This window comes from Protopterus annectens, chromosome 6.part1 (genome assembly GCF_019279795.1).
Source record: "Protopterus annectens isolate FY-2018-M chromosome 6.part1, PAN1.0, whole genome shotgun sequence".
NCBI classification, from domain to species: Eukaryota; Metazoa; Chordata; order Ceratodontiformes; family Protopteridae; genus Protopterus; species Protopterus annectens.
The window spans coordinates 272,157,387-272,178,920 of record NC_056738.1 but is presented as its reverse complement, the minus strand read 5'-3'; the positions used below and the strand labels follow the sequence as shown (position 1 = coordinate 272,178,920).

At 38.3% G+C, this 21,534-nt stretch overlaps 1 protein-coding gene across 1 annotated transcript in view; it reads left to right on the top strand.

Moving 5' to 3' along the window:
- LOC122805507 (transient receptor potential cation channel subfamily M member 2-like) overlaps positions 1–21,534 on the top strand; it is a 914,064-nt gene that overhangs the window by 556,649 nt on the left and 335,881 nt on the right. Inside the window, exon 17 of the mRNA XM_044075701.1 lies at positions 4,307–4,381. Coding sequence (XP_043931636.1) covers positions 4,307–4,381 — 75 coding nt within the window. The remainder of the gene's footprint in view (positions 1–4,306; positions 4,382–21,534) is intronic.

The following is a 21,534-nucleotide window of genomic DNA, read 5'->3' as shown; positions in this document are numbered from 1 at the left end:
CTTCCTAACTGTACCACCTTGGTACTTCATGAATACTTTCTAACTGTGCCACCTTGGTATTTCATGAACACGTTCTAACTGTAATACCTTTTAATAGATGAAAATACAAGTGGCTTACTTAGGTACTGGATGATGATGAGTTTATAATGCATAAAGTGAGGCTAGTTATCCATATTTGCTATAATGTGAATATTTAAGTGGAATTTAGCATCTTTTGCAACTTGTAGTATATCATAATGAAGCTCCAGTTTATTGTCTATAAGAATAACCCATCTTTTTGGAACATTCAACTAACATTTGACTAAGAAGTGACTGTTTAGAGACCCATTTATAGAACTATATTAAGATTGGTGTTGTGTATAAATATGACACAGAATTGTGTTGTTTTGAAACCTGCTCTTTCATTGAGTGATGTAATCAATAAAATATTTACATTAATTTTTGCAACTCTACTTCAGGTAGTATTTTAAGGAAACTGAACTTCTGGATTTAGATTAACAATACATGGGATATTAATAAGAGTGTAAGACTTTTTGTTTTTGGACAACTTCCTTTACTCATCGAAGATACAGACAAAGGCTACATTGCAGTTATTTAACTGTGTTTGTTGCACTGTAGCTCAGGTAACCCAGCAATTGGAATCTGTAATAGCCACAGTGTTCAGGTCTGTGAGCCCACCTGCAACTTTGTTGGTCCACTACTTGACATATTTGTATGGGGTTGAATGAGGTTGGAATCCCTGCAGAATAAAGGGTCACTTTCTGTTTCTGTTTAGTGAAAATAATAAATTGTGAAATGTTATATTGACCAGTGGTAATGCTACTGTTAATACACTCTTTTGTAGCTACAGCGAGGTGTTACAGTATATAAATATGATGGAATATGTATGAAACTAATTGCTTTATATCTTGCTTTATCATTGATTGAAAGATGAACAGGATAGGTTCACTGAAAGGAGAATGGAAAGACAGATAGAAAACAGAGTTGAACTAAATACAACAGGAAGAAGATATGAGGAAGCAAAAAGGACTTTGGCTGAAACAGAGACAGACATATGTTGTCAGAATTTAGCAGAGGTCTGACAGCTTGCTTCTTTTTCTTCTGTAGTAATTTACCTGGGAATGAGTGTCTATGATAGTAGACAGTCCATTGACATAAACAGCACAGGTCCATTGTTTGCAAAAGCTGCAGAAAGTAGCCAGTAATGTGACTTTATAGCTAGCAGACAAATCAGTAGGCAAGTGACTGTGATGACAAGCAGAGATCCAGAATGACAAAATAATAGGAACGGTAGTAATAATAATGTTTTAGATATAGCCATAATATCTGTGATTTATTACTAATTGGGTGTCTTGTATTTGCATAGCTATTTTTTATAAATGAGAAAGGTGGAGCATGACCAGTGAATATAACTGAGTTTATACTGCTTTGGCATTACCTTTTGATATATCTTAGATGATCAGATTCAGCTATGTTCAATTTGCCTTAGTTGTACTTCAGGTGATTCTCTCCTGGGACACAGCTCTTTTTTTCAACTCAGTATCACTATTTTTATAGAAATGATTGTCTTCTTGATTTGGAATATTAAAATGCAGTGAAAGGAAAAAATCAAAAGTAACTAATTATAGGTCCCCCAATCTTATTTCTGCCATTCTGTACTATTTTCATATATGGATAAAAAGATGACACCTACCCTCTTATTTAAATGAAGAGTGGGGTTATCTTGGTTACCATTTTGTCTGTAGTCAGACACAGCACAGATGACCATTGGAGTATTTAGCAATAACCCACAACTGGGGTGTGGGTATCACAGGATTTACCCATGGTTGGTGTGGTTTGATCATAATGGTGAAGCCCGAGCATGTAAACAAAGCCAACCATGGGTAAATCATGCAATATCCACACACAAGAGTGGCTTATTGGTATTTTACAACAACATTGGAAACATGGGAACATACTAGGCAAATGATCACAGGGACCATAAGGTCCCTAGTGATATTATCATATACACCTTTAAGCAGACAAACCTAAAGGTTTTTGAAACCCTTTTATGCAGTTAATAGTGATCACCCCCCAGATTAAGCAGGAGAGTACATGATAACTCTGGTGTAAATTTCTGCCTACACATCCAGTCATAAAGACCAGCCTTAAAGGTAGCCAAAGTAGTCCTTTCTTTGACCTGCAATGTTAATTTATTCCATCAGCTAGGAATGCATTGAGTTAGTAACCTCTCTTACCAGGGAGTCTTGTTTATTTGTTGGTATAGATTAAGTGCTTAGTGCAGGTGTTTGTAGAGCCAGTGGTTTTATGAAGAAAAAGGAGGTCAAATTGAACTGGGTCTTTAATGTCTCAAAAAAAAAAAAAAAAAAAAATGAGATGTTACTTCTCAGTAACCAGCAGGCTACTGAGTATAAGGGAGTCACACTAACCTGTCAGGGTATAGTTGAATGATTTAACACCTTTAATTTTCTTGGTAAGAAATCTCTGGGGCCTTTTCAGTTGAGCGATATGTCTGGATTTGTACATACCAAAGCGGGTGTTGTATTTAAATATGGGTCTGATAAGGAAAGAGTACAGAAATAAGATACCATCTTTAGATCTTCATTTCCTTAGAAATTAACTGGGCCAAATAGAAGGATGTCTTGAGTGTGTGGAAACATCATGATCAAATGAGAGAAAGCTGTCCACTTAAGTACCCAGGTCTCTTATGACCGTATATCCCTGAAGAAGAATGCCAATTATAAGATATCAAGTGGGAATAACCTTTCCAGCAAATACTTCTATGCTGTACTCTTTCCTCATTTAGCCCGTGACCATTTTTGATACACAATGTATGTGCACATTCCAGCCATTGCTGGAGCTGTTTTGTATCAGTGGATGAGCGGATAAAAGTGCCCAGTTTGCAGTCATCAGCAAACTTGGTCAACCTCATTTCTGGGATATTCACTTGGATGTTTGCAAAAAAAAAAAAATGCCAGATAAATAATGGTACCACTTGCCTTGCTGGCATCTTTCCATGTAGGCTTCAGGTAGGAAGATTGGGATTTCTTACAACTTTTCATCATGTTCTATCTTTTGTTGTACAGTTTAATAGAGGAGTTTCACCTGAGATATTTATTTCTGAATTTACAGTTATATTTAGGGTGGATAGGTACTGACCTTTCTATGTAACTCTTCAGGTGCTGGTAAAAATCTGACATGAATGCAGCAGTTATGGATAGTTTTAGCTGATTCTTTGGAATTTTACATAGATCATCTACAAGCTGACGTAGGTTTGCCTTTGGGGAAGTCCCTAAAGATGGTCTCATTTGGTGGTAGGCTGGTACAACTAGACTGGACAGAGAAGATGACTGATTTGAGGTCAAACTTAAACAGGGGTGAAGAAATTCAGAGTAGGATGCAGGATGGGACTAGGTTGGTAAGAACCTGGTCAAGGATATTAGAGCTAGCAGTAGGTAGTTTTACTATTTGTTACAGTCTATTGGTATTTATAAAATCTAGGAAATTCTAAGCATAACTATCTTTAGGGGTGTAAGTATGTCAATCAATGCTTTGGTAATTGAAGTCCTCTTGTAAGAAGGTATATGGTTTGATATTTAATGCCTCTATGGTATTGAGGCAACCTCTGTAATTAAGAAAAGACTACTTACCTTTTTTGTTTTTTTTTAAATAATGCCACCGTATAAATGGTATGATGACTGGGCTGTCCAGTCATTGTGCACATTTTGAATAACTGAAACATTTTATAGGCTCATAGGTTCATAGGTTGGTACTAGGCTATCGGCCCTAGGGCCTATACAAGCCTAACCATATCAATTCCCTGGATATTTCTTCCCACAATATTTACTTCCCTGGACCCCTGTCTAGCAGGGTGACTGATGTGATCCTCGGGGTGAATTTCCTATCTCCCATCCAATTTATTATTATTGTACAAATATGGCACTGTGAAGTGATGATTTCATCTCTATATGCAACATATGTATTCAATGGAAGTTTTATTTTCAGTCCCACACTAAATCCTGTGTTTGCTGACTCTTACCCTGTCTGGGGCTGACTAATTCCCATTGAAGTTAGTTGCATGATTGCCTTTGAAAAGGCTTTCCTGACAGCAATAATTGTCCAACGTATTCAGAACATGACTGCTATAATCATAAGAGAACTCCCTGCAGCATCCGTTGCTGCTACCCCTCCTCCACACATCTCACAGTACTTACCATATACTCTTGCATTCAGGGTTATTCTGCAGCCTGTTTTACTTTCTGTCCATTGTGGTTGATGTGCTGTAATATAGATTGTTTCTTTACAGAGCATATGATGCATCATCCAGTTTCAAAAAAGATCAAGAAGAAAATGATGTGCTTGTTTCTGTTCCTTCAACACAGTAAGTATTTTTAGTCATTTTTAGTCAGGCTTTCCTGAAAAGGTAATGTTTGCATTGCTGTACCTGAACGGCTTGCATAATGCATACATAAATCTCTGCATGCAGTCATTATTAGCACTGCGTGTTTTCTGAAAATGATAACAATTGACAACTTTTCTGAATCTGGGTTTTCTGTACAGAGAAAGATAACCAGCTTGACAATTACTTTTCAGTCATAGAATGCAATGCTATTAGGTCCTCCTTTTTTTTTCATATCTAGGTGTCTTGATGGCAAGTTGCAAACCATGGACAAAGGTAGAGAAACAGTGCTCAATGCAAAACATATTCTGAATAATGTGCTATAATAGTGCAGTCTTAATGGGTTTGCACTTTGCTTATGCAGACAAAGACATGGTAGTAAGATTTCTGCAGTTTGACGCAATCCATTAAGCACTGATTTTTTTTTACCATGATTTATATTATGTATTCTTTATTACACCAGATTACGGTGAATCATGTGAATATTGAGGTGCAGGGCTGTGGAAGCAGCCCCAAAACAGAGTAAGTGACATAAATAGTTAAAAATTAAATGGAAGTGCAAAATAAGCGCTTAAGGTTAAATATCTAAACATACAGTTTCATCTTGCGTATTTATTCTCAGCATCATACATTCTATGATGTGCATGTTAATTTTAGGGAATATAACATACATATTAAGATGCTTATATCATGAACCGACACTGCACTAAGTGTGGCAAGTACAAATTTCTTTCCTGTCAGTCGTTACTTTTAATAAGATGACTAATGTAGTTTGACTAGGGATTTTGAACACCAAACTTCATTCATTCTCTGATTATCTGCTTAACCAGCCAAGGAGCCGTAGCCCTCCTGCACTTAATAATCATGAGTGGTGTATCCGCTTGTTGTAGAACACATATGTATGCTCATTCTTACACAGCACACAAACACACACATGCATACACATTCACACACCTGTGAATAATTTGGAGAAATGCTACCTGTTGGTCTTTATGATGTGGAAAGAAATCAGAGCACCCAGTGAAAACCCACCACATGTATGTTTCTCAATCTTAGCCCTGTCAAGCCATGCAACTCTGTTTCTCCATTAAGTTCCCTTGACAGAAACTTAGCATTTTTTAAGAAAGTGTTATTGGCTTATCTGTCCATATCAGTGGGTTTGCTTGGCTTAAATGGGATTGTGAAAACATATGATTTGTCATGCTGTGAATATGCTTCCTAATGCATCGTGTGACAAGAAAACTCCACTCAAGTCAGCCACTGATATCTATGTCTGCTATGGTCCACACATTGTTATGTGTCCATATATTTATTTATTTAGCAGGTAAGTGCACCAGATCTCATGGGCCCTATTTTAGCTGCAACCTAGATGTAATAAGCAAAAAGAGTTTGATGTACGTAGAACAAGCAATGAGCAAGCAAAAACTCCACAAGTAATGTTTATGAAATGGCAGAGACATACTCCAATTAAGCACCCATAGTGGAACAATTAAAACTGACAACATTCCCTAGTATATAAAGAAGATATATAAGTTGCAATTAATAAACTATATGTGTCAGTCTTGACAATGAAGTATAGCAAACGTCATGAGCTTAGAAAAGTAGATGCCTATATAAGGAACACTAGGAAAGAAAGTATAGGTGGTCGAGTAGCTAAATCATGAGGTTACAAGTAGACACAAGGGTCTAATTGCACTGAATTGTGAGCTGAAATAGAAGTGAACAGCTTCTTACACAGTTAAAGACTAAATAATTGCTAATGGCATAGTGTCAGTCTTCCAGTTCCAAAAAGGGGGAGCAGTTCCTCTCATAATGTGGGACAGATGGGCACAATGTGAATAGCTTACTGACAGCTTACTAAACTTTAACTAGGAAGTTCACAAAATGGTTATAATGTGTTACTTTGTAGCTACAAAAAGTTTTTTTTGTGAATTAATATGCTTCAGTATTAATTACCTTGTAAATCAGTTTAATCAATTCTTATAACTGAGTGTGTGACACTTTCAGCATGGAACAATGAGGAACACAGACTTTTTATGACTCAAAATGAGGAACTTTCTTCATAGCAAGGTACATTTGAGAGATATGCTTGGGACTAAATCAACAGCAAGAAAAACACTGATGTACTGAGTGAATGAAAGAAGAGAATGAAAGAGAATTGATTGACTCCATACTAATCATTGCATCCAGGGATCTGAACTAGGTACCACTTTACCTTTGCAAAACTGAATAAGTAAGAGAAACATAAATGGAGTAATCTCATCTGAAGATGAAATTAGGGGTGTGATACATTATGAGTTGAAAGGAAAAGAAAACTTAAACATATGCATACTGAATGATATAACATGTAATGCTCTAAGTGATATTTCTGAAGTGAAATACTGTATGCTGAATGGATAATTGGCTGCGGCAGTTTTTGTAAGTTTTTCCTTTACTGTAGGAATGACTTTATGTAAGCTAGATTGAAATTACAACATTGGTTTGCTTGATATGTAATGCATTGTCTAACCAGTAAGTTCTAGGTGAGAATTGTGTGTGAATTTTGCCTTGCATTTCAATTTGCTCAATTAGGACTGTTACTTCAAAGTGCAGAACTGCTTAATCTGAGAATGAACTAATTGGGAAATAATTATTTTGTATGTTACAACTTTTATGTCTTTATCTAATGAGGACAGCTACATGTAGGCCTAAGTATAGCTTCCCTCATATATGATATCAACATTTCATTTAGTTTGGATGCAGCCAAAGTGTTCCATTATGCTACAGCATATTAAAGTAGCCCCCTACAAAATCCATCCTTTTGTCATTTATGTATCCATTCCTTCTGCAGTGGCGTCTCTGCACATACTTTTATAGAAAAGGTAATAAAGAAATGCAACATGGAAAGTGTATCAGCCTGAAGCAAAACCATGGCTATCAGCAGGGAAAGGGTTTCAGTTTTCCTAGTTGTCAGCGTTATGAGAGACTAAGGTTATGCATCTTGAGTTATGATAACATTCTAGAATCTGTACACTCCATGCCTGCCAGGTCACCACAGAGGATTAAGGCTATGGGCTGCTAATGAGCATTAGTCTGTAGCCCAGGGTTTGATTTCCTCAACTGCCTTTCATCTAGTGTTTTACGCTGTGCAGGTCATGTAACCAGACAATACCCCTAAATCACCACTGAAAAGAGGTTTATGCCTAGAGTGTTTACTCCGTTAACAAAGGACTAAAAAAGTAAAATAAAATGTCCTGACTGAAATCACTGTTGCACTATTTCAAACAAGTGGGTTATCACCATTTAGGTTCAGCTGGGGGATCAAAGCTTAACCTTTCCTAGGCCTAGGTTGTACGTCTGAGGTGTGACCTCAGCTCGCAAGTTTAGAGGTATATAGCTGGATGTATGAGCAAAGATTCTCAGACTATCTCACCATGACCCCAACTGCACATTGCATATCAGTCGGACTAGTCATCGTTTGGTTGTTGGTATCGTACCTTCTTTAAAGACAGATAAGTACTCCATTGGGGAACCTTCCTTTACTTACCTGTTTTATGATATATCTGTATTAGTTGTCAGCTAGGAGAGGTGTAAGTGCAGTAGGCAAATCCCATACAAAGATCTGCATGTCTTGTGTCTCTTCTGCCAAGGCACAGAACACAACTACAAGGCATGTTCCATCTGCCAGTCCTTTGTTCCAAAGACTTTACAATCCTGTTTGGCGTTGCTTAATACTTTCTTGGAGACCCAACATTGGAAGCATCTGGCCCACTCCAGGATGGTGAATCCACCTTTCCAAGATGTACCTCCACTCTTCAAGAAAAAAACTCAAAAGTCCCATGCCAGATACTCGGTCTACCTTTTCTAGTTCTGACACACATGCTGAAGTTACAGAATTTGTAGTACATCCAACTCCACCTCTGTTGCCCTCTACCAAAACCTGCCAGAGGCTGGTATAATGTTGGAAGGCCTTATAACTGAGGAATCAGCTCCCACAGAAAAAAGTGAACCCTAAATCATAATTTCAGAGGGCCAGGAAGGCATCCACAGATTTTAGTTAGGGAAGAGATCTCTGGTAAGTTAATAGAGGTACATCAGGGGTCTGAACATCTGCACTTGGTGCAAGCAGATGTCACACCAGAAAAGAAACAACAAAAAACTAAGCAAATCTCTTTTCCTTCCCCATCTAGGGAAAATAAATGGATAGATTTTTCTGAAGGCCTTCTCATGGCCATTATGGCCCTGAAACCTTCATTTTCTGACAATCCTCCTCTTCCCACACCCCATAAAAGTACTGTGGATTCATCTTCTGAAGAGAAAGATGCCTCTGACTGTGAACGTCCTCTGGCATACTGCACTCAAATATACTCCCCTGGTGAAATCCCTTCTGATGATGACAACTCCATTTAACTTGACTGTCCTGCTGAAGAAGCTTCATTTAATGAGACAATTGTAAACATGATGAAACATTTTGAGTGGGAGTGCAGACAGATTTCAAGGGTGCAGAAAAGATACTACAGCCTCCTGGCAATGGACATTCCAGCCTCTTTACCTGTCCCTCCAGTTCTGGAGGCTTTCTTGTATGCTTTCTGGTTTCCTCACCTACCCCAGATTTGAAGCCCCCTACCCTCAAAAGACTAGACAGATTCTATAAAGTTCCCAATGAACTTAAATTCTTGGTCAAGCATCCAGTGGTGGACCCCTCTGCAGTGCGTCTCTCTTCTGATAAACCTTCCATACTTCTTTCCAGTGCCAGTGCCCTTCATTTAGACAAAGAAAATAGGGCTCAGGGCAGATGGGGAAAAGGGTTATGCATCTTCTACTCTGGCATTCAGGGCAATTAATTATCAGACCCAAATAGTCAAGCATGTTATCCATTCTCAGCTCTTTAAAGAAGGTAGTGGTGGATTCACAGGGGCCAGATCCCAAACAACAAATTAGTCAGGCTACTCAAGTAACCAGACACAGTAAAAAACATAGTTATGATGCTATAGAGACCTGATCTAGAGTAGCTGTTACAGACTCTATCATGTGCACGTATGCATGATTGCACAACCACCCAACAGTGGAAGACTTCAAAGCCAAAGTTATTGATTCTCGTTTTCGCAAAGACTTTTTTTTGGTCCACAGGCTGCCAGCTTTTTTAAAGGCCTTCAAGAACAAGGCAAGACAATGAAAGACTGCATGCAGAGTCTGTTAACCTCTGTGCCTAGATACCAGGGGAATTGCTCAATGAAGCCTACTTTTTTGTAAGACCCATTCAAAAACACAAGGAGGATCCCAGAACGAGATTCCCCTGAGAAACCACAAATGGATCCCACATTGGGAGGCTGTCCTTTGGGGAAAAATCTCCACAACTATTTGCAAAACAACATCTCCAATCCCCTGTCCTGGTCTGTCCTTCTCCAAAAAAACATACTTAGTCAATCTGAACCTGGGAAAAGATCATTACAGATCACTGGGTGCTTTCCATTTTAAAAAAAAAAGGTTATGCCATAATCTGAAAATAACTTCCCCCTCCAAATGACATACTCCCCCTACCCACAACCAAGTCAGTCTTCTACCACTAGTATTCCAAGAATTGCAGGCACAAGGCGCTATTGAAACACTACCCATAAAATTTGTAGGAAGAAGTTTTTACTTCAGACTTTTCCTGGTTCCAGTAAAAGAAGAACAATGGAAACCCATTCTGGATCTCTCTCTGCTAAGCACCTTTTTAAAAATGTCAGCCTTGAAAATACTCTCACAGCACATACAGGTTCCTATTAAATCAGCGAATGCTGTTTAATCAACCCTTTTATTTGAAATGGTTAAATCCTGAAAGCATGGAACAGCAATTTTTTCCCAGGGAGAAAAATCACTGGGACATTTTTGGGACTTTGCCATTTCCTCCACTGTGGTGCAATCTCAGAGTTGGTATATTTAAGTAGGGAGGGTGTGAGGGGCACAGCGTCCCCACATCAGGTGAGGTGGGGGTGTAAAGCCTGCCACTTTATTATGTGTTTTTTTTATGAAGCAGCGATTTTTTCCCTGGAAAAAAATCGTTGTTCCATGTGTTCGGCCTTTTGGTGTTTCGACATATTTGGGTCGATTATACAGCATTTGCTAAGTTAAGCGTTCACTGATATAATATAGACCCTCACATACTACTACCTTTCATTATTCCTCAGGCTTACATACTATCCCTGGATCTAAAGGATGACTATTAATAATTATCTCCTCTTTGCAGAAGGTTCCTCAGGTTTTGCACTGGCTCATCTCACTTTCAGTTTACCGCTTTGCCTTTTGGGCTCTCAACCACCCCAAGAATTTTCACAATGTGTAGAAAAGTCAAACCAAAGCAGGAACAAACAAGAAAAATAAATCATATCAGCCTTTACATTGCAAAATGTTAGTTAATTACAAAACTGAAATGCAATAATTTAGTTTTATTTTTATGCTTGTCTTACTTTTTTCTTAATATCCTTTACTTAATGAATTTATTTATTTATTTATTTATTATAAGTTCAAAACAATTTGCCAGGACTTGTAGATTTCCTATGCATAGGAAATTGACTAATTATAAACCCCTAAGGTTAATAATTATTGCATATTAGTTTTGTAATTAACTAACATTTTGGAATGTAAAGGCTGATATGATTTCTTTTGTTTATCTTTTTAAATACAGTAGCTTACTTTATTTTATTTTATTTCATTCTATTTTATGTTATTGTACTATGTTTGTATGCTGTACCAACTAGTAGCATTGATTGTTTAACTTAATTTATGCTGCAAAGTTTAAGGTAATTTATTATGTCTAATTGGTACATATTAAGTGATTAAGTTAATAGGAGAAAGAAGGGGGGAGTGTATTTGAGTTGCTGTTTGTTGTTTGAAGAAGTCTAGTTACTAAACTAGACACAAAGTGCTTAACTTTACTTGTAATTCGCTACCAGTTTTTTACTCAAGTTATTTTTAATAAAGAGCTGAAGAGCTGAAGACTTTGGGGTACTGCTTGTTCCTGCTTTGGTTTGTCGTTTCTACAGTTTGTGGTGCCGTTTGTGTTTCTTCAATTTTGCAAAGTGTCAGGCACAGTGATAGCATTCTATCATACTCAAGGAATGCAGATTTATCACTAGTTAGATGATTTGCTGACCTAGGCTACTTCACCACAGATCTTGCTGCAAAATCTTAAGTTCATCCTCACCCTCCTCCTGCAGTTGGGGTTCACTGCCAACTACAAAAAAAATCCTCCCTCCAGCCCACCCAAGACCTAGTGTTTTTGAGATGCAGACTGGACACCAGAAAAAGTACAGAATCTTACAGTGTATTTTCACAACCTTTCTTTCCTCAAACTCCTAAGAGCTCTTGAATTCATGGTAGCCACTATCCCAATACTCTCTGTAGCCAGACTGCATATCAGGAAAATTTAGTAGTACCTGAAGTAGTCTGATCCCAACACTCTCATACTCTAGACACTGTGATCCTTTTCATACCTTACATCAAGAAGGAGCTTTCTTGGTGGGTGGATCAGGTGAAACACAGCCCAAGACCCCCATTCTCCCAACCAGTTCCAGGTACAGTTCAGGAGTTGCACACAGGTGCCTTTGATGAGGCCTGTGGAGCTGGACTGGTACACACAGAGTCCAGGGCAGAAGGCAGACAAAATTCCAAAGGGAACACATCAATCTGAAAGAGATAAGGACCCTCATCCAAGCTCTTCAGATCATTTCACGTATTTGCAAGCCAGATCCTGTTCGAGTATTGACAGACAACAAGCAACTTCCCCTCTTTTGTACCAGGAACCTTTACCCCTCTGCCTGGAAGATGGATGCTTTCTCCTTTCAGTAGTTCCTCTATGCCTTCCCCCTATCTCTCCAACCAATATTTCTGCTAAAGATCCCCCAAAAACAAAACTCTTAACATTAACCCCTTTTTGACCAAGACCATATTGGTTTCCTCTTCTGTTTCATCTAGTCAAGTGCAAACACTGCAAACTACCACACGAGGTGGACCTCATCATTTATAAAAAAGGATCATTACTATATCCCAACCTGGCATCCCTAAACCTAAGCTTTTGGATGGTAGGGTTTTGATTCCTTTTGGGCACTAGTTTTCAGAAGATTTAATTAATGTTCTCCAAGAACCAAGGCATCCCACCACTAGAAAATCCTATATAGCCAAGTGGAATAGGATTTTCTTTCTGGTGCCATAGGAATAACTATGACCCCAAAAGTCAGAGGTACCTTCCATCCTAAAATATCTGTGTGAGCTCATGGAGGCAGGTCTGGCCTACTCCTCCATTAAAGCCTACCTGCCCACCATCTCTGCCTATCTGCCCTTAGCCCCCCTGTTATGTCCAAGCCAAAAGTCAAGCAATTCCTTAAAGGGGGTGCTGCAGTTTAGACCACCAAGGAAGCCTGTACCCCATGCATGGGACCTCAGTTTCATGCTGGAAAAGCTTACTCTGCCTCCTTTAGAATCAGCAGCCTCAGCAAACCTCAGATTCTGCACCTGGAAGACTATTCTGCTTTTGTCTCTCACTTCAGCTAGGAGAGCGTCATAGGTGTAGGCACCCAAGGCCATTTCTTCCTGACAGCTAATCCCTCCTTCATGCCAAAAGTAGTGAACAAGCTGTCTCACAAGCAGTACAGTAACCTTCCAACTTTCTTCCCCAACTTTCAGAACCAGGGAGAAAGACACTATCTAGATGTTCACAGACAGATGAGGTTCTATTTAGACAAGCACAAATCCTTTCATAAGACTGATCAACTGTTTGTATCATTCATGGAGTCAAAGCTGGACCAATCAGTATCCAATCAAACTATTGCAAGCTAGATCTCCTTCTGTTACTCTCTGCTAACCATTGTCCTTGTACCCTCAAATGCACTCTACCAGGACAGTGGCATCCTTGGGGCCTTCCACAAAGGAGTGCATGCAAGGGCCATATTGGAAGTTGCCACCTGTTCTTCTGTATACACCTTCACTAAACACTACAAGATTGATACTTTTTCAAGATCCAGGGCAGCCTTTGCTAGGTCAGTTCTCTCTGGCCTCTTGGACAGTTCCTCTATCAACTAGCCAACCCCCCCCATTACATTTCCTTCAGCTCTGGAAATTATCCATTGGTTTGGAATACTGCAACAGTGATTTCAGGTAGGAGATCGTATGGATGTGTAAGAACTTACCATAACAGCAGCTGTCTTATTGATCATGTTGTAGTATTCCTTCCCACCATTCTTCCCCTCTTATTTGGTTACTGTCTTCTTTCTATATATCTTTCTCTTCCTTTTGTCTGCTCTTCTAACCCAACCCTAGGATCAAGAGAGGTTTTTGCCCCTTTATACTTGGCCCTCCTTGCTGACCAGTCACTCTCTCAGGGGTCTTCAGGATACTGGCTTGGAGATAGTTTGAGGATCTATCTCATATGTCCTCTGTTTATGATCTATATACCCCTACAGTTGCAAGCTGAGGGCACAGATTGGACTTATGACCTAGGGAAATCTAAGCTTTGGTGCCCTGGCTGGATGTTAGGGGTGATAACGCACTTGTTTGGAATACTGCAACACTAACCAGTAAGACATCTACCGTTATAGTAAGTTCTTACACAGCTGTACTCTCTTGCCTTTATTCCAAAAAGCAAAACCTTCAACTATACCTTATATTGTGTTATATGTTATGGATTCCTTGTAATCTGTTATGTGATGTTAAATAGCAATTGCATACCAGAAAAGTTTGAAAGCACAAGTAGTTTATGTAGTGACAGGCCGGAGGCTGGAAGTAAATGTGTGTCTTATCACAAACATACCAGAGCTTTCCCTTTAAGGCTTAAATCAGCATTTAATGTCTGAAAATCTTATCTCACCAAACACACAAACATGTCTGTCTGTCTGTCTCAGTATATATGCATATGTATGCTGCTGAAACTTCATTCATTCATTCATTTATTCATTTTCTACCTTCTTCATCATATTCTGGATACCGGGAAGTCATATCCTATCCTGACACAATATCCAGATCCAGTACACACACACACACACACACACACACACACACACACACACACACACACACACACACACACACACACACACTTGTGTGTGCAAACACTTGCTTGTGCACACACACACACACACACACACATGCACACGCACACACACACACACACACACACACACACACACACACACACACACACACACACACACACACACACACACACACACACACTCAGTGCATGCACTTCTGTAGGTACTTAGGAGAATCAGGATCACCAAGCCACTTACATCACATCCAACCAAGTAACACAAACTGAGAAATCACAAAGCAGGCTGGTGTTACAAGAAACAAGGATACAATTTTTCTTAAGCGCTTTCATCACAGATTACAGTTGACTTCTTCAGTCAACTGTAATCTGTGAGGAAAGCGCTTAAGAATAAATTTTATCCTTGTTTCTTGTAACACCAGCCTGCTTTGTGATTTCTCACTTACATCACATGTTTAATGTGTGGGAAGAAACCTGAACATCCAAGAAAAAACTGCTTGAACAAAGCAAGAATATACTTATCCTTAACTTGTCAGATGTAGCAGTGCCACTCAGAAATCTACTGGAAGATAGTTTAGCATGCTTTTAGTCAGTGGTGCAAGAAAAAATGAAAGGTTTAATCTTCTGGTCACTGTAGCACTGATACTCAAATTCTATGATGGTCACAATCTACTTTGCAGGTGGATGTAAGCCAGCAAGGGCTTCATGTAGTATTACTGCAGGAAGGTTATGTAGTTCAGGTGGTTTAACTAATACTCAGACACCTTACACTCATACTAAGGATATATTAGCCATCATTTTTGGTTGCCCAATATTTCATGACTCTATCAATAATAGAACAATAATGAAATATGATCATAAAACACTTCATAAGAGATTTAAAACCTTTTTATATAAAGCACCTGCACAGCTCCACCAATGCTATTATAATTATGAAAGTGTGACCTCTAAGGTCATCTCAAACCTGCTAAGCTAATGCATGTGACAACATACAGAATAAGGTGTAGCTTCAGAAGTGTAAGAAAGATTTGTTTGAGAAAGATCTAGAATTATTACAGATTATTTCTCAGTCACCATATTCTTCTGAAAAATTTAAAGGGGCTTAGGCGTATACAATTGATTTTGAACTTCATTAAATGTGTAATGTCATTATATTGGGGTGGCCAGATAAAGTTGCTTCACCTAATTATCAGAGCTTATTTTACTAATTTACTATTTAAAAGCAACAGTGTATTTTTTCCTAGCTATACAACTACATGGAAAATGCTAAACAGAATTTGTGAATCACATCTCTACATGAGCAAGAAAGTCCACATGTATGTCTGTGAATAAGAAACAAATGGTTCTGAACTGTGAGCTATGTCATATATTAAAATATCAAAATCAGAAAGAGATGATATCTTGTGACATCTGCTTTCACCTTAGCTGATAGCACATGAAAATTTATGTCACCACAAATATGCACACCTGTTTCTTTGTGTAAATTAATAGTCAAAGTTACTACAGGATGCGCAGTTACATGAAATGAGAAGTCGATGTCACTTTGTGGAAATTAATATTTATTCCTAAAGACATGGTATCAGGCAACAGTACACAGCATGTTAGACAGGCATTTTATAACTTTCAGTTTCAATGGGAACTAAGAAATATTACCTTGATGCCCAGGTATCTTCATAATAATGGACTAGTGGACGACATGGTTTGAACAGTGAAAAACCTTATTAAGAACTATGAATACTCAGATTTGACTATTTTGTCAAATAGAAAATATTAGAATATTCACCTACAAGTTGTTTTTTCATCTCTAGCGCAGTTACTAATGTGCAGATGCTTAAAATCCAAGCTTCAGACTAAATTTATTTTCCTGGTACCTGGTAGTAAGCAAACTTCTGTGGAACTGATAAAAAAAATGACAATGGAAGCAGAAGTTTTATTTTCACAGATATGGAAGAATCATTCTCTTCTGTGAAAAGAGGAAAAAAAAGAGTATAAAAGTTCTGAGTCAAAATTTATTTCCCCAATAAACATCTTTATTAAATTATCGCATATGACATAGGCAATCTTAAATTTATATAAATGAAAAACAAACAATATTGGGCAAAGTCTGGGCACGCTACCAAAAACATAAGATAGCACCACTCCATAACGAATATAAAATGCTCCGAAATAAAGTAAAAAAACTCATTACTTTTGATCGTCAAAACTACTTCTCTACACTCCAAAACCATAAAAAAACAACCCTCAAAAATTCTGGAAAGGGATCTCTACTCTCCTCCACCCTAGTAAACCAGATACTCCTACCCCTGACCCAAATGCTCCTGAACTTGATTTAGCCACCCAATTTAACTCTTTCTTTATTGACTCTATCTCCAAATTGACCTCCTCATTTTCCAACACCTCCCTGCTATCCAATACCCCCACCCACCCCCACTCTCTACTTCTTCACCCTACTCCCCACCCACTAACTCCTCTACCCCTCTCCCACACAAACTCTATCCTCATCTCCACCACCCCCCTCCTGACTGCACCCTCTTCTCATTAAATCCCATACCTACATCTACTATAAAGAAACTCCTTCAGAAATTGAAACCATGTACCAATGCTCCTGATAATATCCTTCTTACTTTCTCAGTATAGCTGCTGATACTCTTGCCTACCCCATTAGCATCTTAATAAACCGCTCCTACAAGAATGCACAGTTCCCAAATCTGGAAACAAGCCTTTATTATACCTCTACACAAAGGTGGTAACAATAATAACATTACTACTTTCGGTCCCATAGACATCCTGTCCGCGATTTCAGAAAGTCTAGGAAAATGTGTCCAACTTCAACTTCTTCCTCACCTCCTAGACAACCATCTTATAACTCCCACACAGCACGGTTTCAGACCCAATCATAGCACTATGACTGCCCTCCTCTCCTTCCTTGAAATTGTAAACAAAGCCCGTGACTCTGGACAAATTGTTTCCACCTTACTTCTTGACCTCTCCAAAGCCTTCGATACTATCTCACACAGCCTGCTCTTAACTAAACTCTCCAGACTTTACCTATCTTACTCCTCTTTGAACTGGTTCTCTAGTTACCTATCTAACAGAAATCAAGCTGTAAAATGGAAAAAAGCCACCTTCTCTTTCCTTAGTACCCCTACAGGAGTTCCACAAGGCTCCATACTGGGTCCTCTTCTCTTCAATATTTTTATTAACGACTTCCACAAATCGATCCCACTCTCTAGCATCATCCAATATGCAGATGATTCAACTATCATCTGTTCTGCCTGTTCTATCGCTACACTACAAAAACTCACTCAAGATGCCTTCTCGTCCACAGAGCAATGGATGCTAAGTAATCATCTAGCTCTCAATGCTACCAAGACCAAACTAATGTTATTTACTCCTTCTAAAGTCACTCCTCCTGACATGAATACATTCTTAATTACTAGTCAAAACAACTCACCTCTTGAAATAGTGTCAGAGACCAAACTACTTGGGGTCCAAATAGACAACCAACTTAAATTTAACTCCCACCTGCAAATAAACATAAAAAAAACACATCAAAAACTTGGCATGCTTTATAGACAGAATGCCTACCTCACATCTGCTACTAAAATTACTCTCTCTACTTCCTTCCTTATCCCTTCCCTTCTCTATGGCCCCACTACTAACTAATCTCCAGTCTTTTTAAAAACAGCTTACCTCCTGCTATAACAAAATCGCAAAATTAAGCCACCAGCCATAAGTCCTCCACTCACCACTGTTTATCCCTCCATAAACTAAAATGGCTAGAACTTCCCAATCAACTAACTTACACTCAACTAACTCTAGCCCATAAGCTTATTCTAAACCCCTCCTCTGTCTCTCCCTTCCCTCTGCCTTTAAAATGCACCTACCTAACAGAGTTCTAAGGTCAAATAATCAAAATCTACTAGAAGTGCACAAACCTACTCATCCCCAGGCAAAACCTACTTTCCTTCAGCCCGTCTCTGGAACTCCCTACCTCCACTCATCCACCACCTCGAACCACTCTACCTTCAAAAGTCTCTTTTCTTACATCTAGCATCACAGTGGGAATGCTCTTGCTCCCACCCTACATAACTAACACTACCTAATATCCTTCAGTACCATATCCTACTTTTATTTAGTTTACTTTGTTTGTTCTCTAATCTGTATTAATGTTTACATTTGTTCTACTACTAGTATGTCTCTTCTCAAAGTATTTACTGTTATTACTGATATTCCATAATTGATAAGTTTTACTCTTAGTCTGCCTTCATACTATTAATAACTGTCTGTACCTACACTGTCACTGTCAAATGTTGAATGTACATTTTGCTTTGGAGCTTTTCTCCCCAGGACTCCATTGAAAACGGGTTCTTTATGGCCCAATGGACTATCCTGGTAAACCAACTGCAATAAATAAATTGACACCACTTTACTTGTAAACATTATACATCACAGACACCAGTGAAACACTGTAGTTGTAAACATTACTCATCACTTATAATCTATCCAGTCATTGTCAGTTAAGTATCATATGGCTCATTCAAATCCTGCCTATTAAACCTTGTTCTTTCTCTGCATATATTGCTCCCAAAATTCCCATTTTTTCATATGTAGTTTGGTCCTTCACTTTTCTAAAGACCCCAATCCCAGTTGTTTTATCTCTGTTACTATATTGACTACTTCTAATAAAGTTGGTCTAGACTTTGATTTCCATTTTCTAGTAATTGCATTTTTCAGCCACCATAATTAGACTCAGCAAGGCTTTACTATGTCTAGGCAATTCTGATTCTGTATCATAGCTCAAAAAAATCATCGCCCAAGTCAATCCAATCTACTCACCCAGCATCTCCGACACAGTGGATCACAGGAAATCCCTAAAGTCTATCAGCTCGCTACCCTCTCAAAAAATGTGCCCAGCCACCTCTTTCCTGCCAGTCACACCTCCAACATTTGCTATCCACCTGTGGAAAAATTCTTTAGAGTCTACTTGGGGTATAAAAATACCTATGTAAACACTTCCAGGGAAGGATTCTAAATCTTCTAGACTTTGTTGAATATTTACGAGATACACATACATCCCCCCATTGTCTCTTTGTGAATTTTTTATCCAGTCTCTCTTCTCAATCCTCTCTAAGCTCATCTGATTCTTGCAGTTATAATGCATTATTTTATATAATGTACTAATTATTCCTTTTTTAATGGCAGCTTCTGTTCTAGATTCTATTAAAAACTCTACCAGTGCTGGTCTTTCATTTAGGACCCCCCTATTTCTTTCTCTTTGCCTATACTCTGATATCAATCCTTGATAGGGAAGGCAATCTCTGACCTGCAGTCCAAATAAATTATTGGCCTCTTCCTATTTAATTACCTTTCCCTTTCTAGTTATTTGCTCCCAATACATATGTTCATTTGCCAGTTTTCTCCAATAAATTCCAGCCCCCACTTGCCTATTATCTGTATCTCTAACCACAGTCATTCCTATCGGCAGAATCTCTTTTCTCCATTCTCATGCTGGTTTAGTTCTCAGAATACTCCCTGATATTTTATGAATATAATGCATGATTGTATTGTTCTCCTTAAGAGTCTGCATCCAAAATTGCAATCCCTCCTTGTTTCTTGAGCATCTCCGTGTATCATCAACATTCCTTTCCACTTTGAATTATAGGGTTCTGCTAGTGCTATGTGTAAGAGCCTTAACTGTGTTGCTCTAAAATACCCCTTCAGATTGGGTAATGCTAGTCTGCCTTGTTCTATCAGAAGAATCAGCTTATCCCACTTGACCCTTGCTGCATTCCCTTCCCAGATAAAATCATTCAACTCTTTTTTTAATTTCTATCCACAGCTTCTCCTCTGGTTGATAAAAATATGCCTGACCTGTGTATAAGACAAAAGGGACTAAAAACATTTAATTGTTTGTATCTTAGTATCCATATCCATATAAAAAAGCTTCCAGTTTCTCAAGTTTTGTATTATCTTCTGTTTAGTCTCTTCCCATGTATCCTTAGCTGCCACAACAGAATCATTTCTAATCCATACTCCTAAATACTTCATTTTATCATGTCCACAAAATTTGAATATTATTGGCCCAATTCATGTGTGGGTACATAACCTACTGCTACTGCTTTTGTTTTAGCTTCATTAATTTTGTATCCTGAGAAGATCTGAAACTGTCTTAAAATATTCCAGTACACAGTAATGTCAATTTCTGGTTTTGTCAGGTATAAAATGATATCATCTGCAAATAGAGCCAGCTTTTCCTGACTACCATACCAATTATATCCTTGAATTTCTGAATCCCTTATTTTCTTTGCCAATGGTTCTAAGTATAATGCAAACAACAAAGGGTAAAGTGGACAACCTTGCCTGGTTCCTCTACTCAAGTATAAGTTATCAGAGAGGACCCCACCCACTTTAATTTTCGCCTCCGATCCCTCATATATAGTGCTAATCAACCTGATAATTGTATCAGGGAAAGCAAATGCTTCCATTGCCCTGCTCATGAAGTCCCAGTCTACTCTGTCACATGCTTTCCCTGCATCAAGACCCACCAATAAAAGTGGTATTTTCTTGCATACTGCTTCCCTCTGCATCATCAGTGTTCTGTTAATATTATCAAATGTTTGCTTACCCTCCACAAAATCACACTGATCCATATCTATCAATTTTGGTATCACTTTTGCCATTATTTTAGTCATTATAGACATAAACACTTCATAATCATGGTTTAGTATTGAAATGGGCCTCTATGAAGATCCAATGGATTTGTACCCTCTTTAGGTATTACAGCTACCACTGCTTTTTTCCAGGATGCTGGTACTTCTCCTCTTCTTAAAATACTGTTAAACAAAACCTTCCAGATCTTTATCAGTTTTCCTCCCTTGTTACCAAACCTCCACAGGAATACCATCTAGTCCTGTGGACTTTCCTGTAGATTGGTTATACATAACTGTTTTTATCTCATGTCTTCCTATCCTAACTGTTAGTAATTGAGCCTCATCTACCTCTAACCTTGGCATATTTAATTCTTCCATAAACATTTCCATTTGTGCCTTTTCTTGATTTCCATATTTCTCTATTTTATACAAAATTTCATAAAATTTCCAAAATATTTCTAATAGATCCACAGGATCTC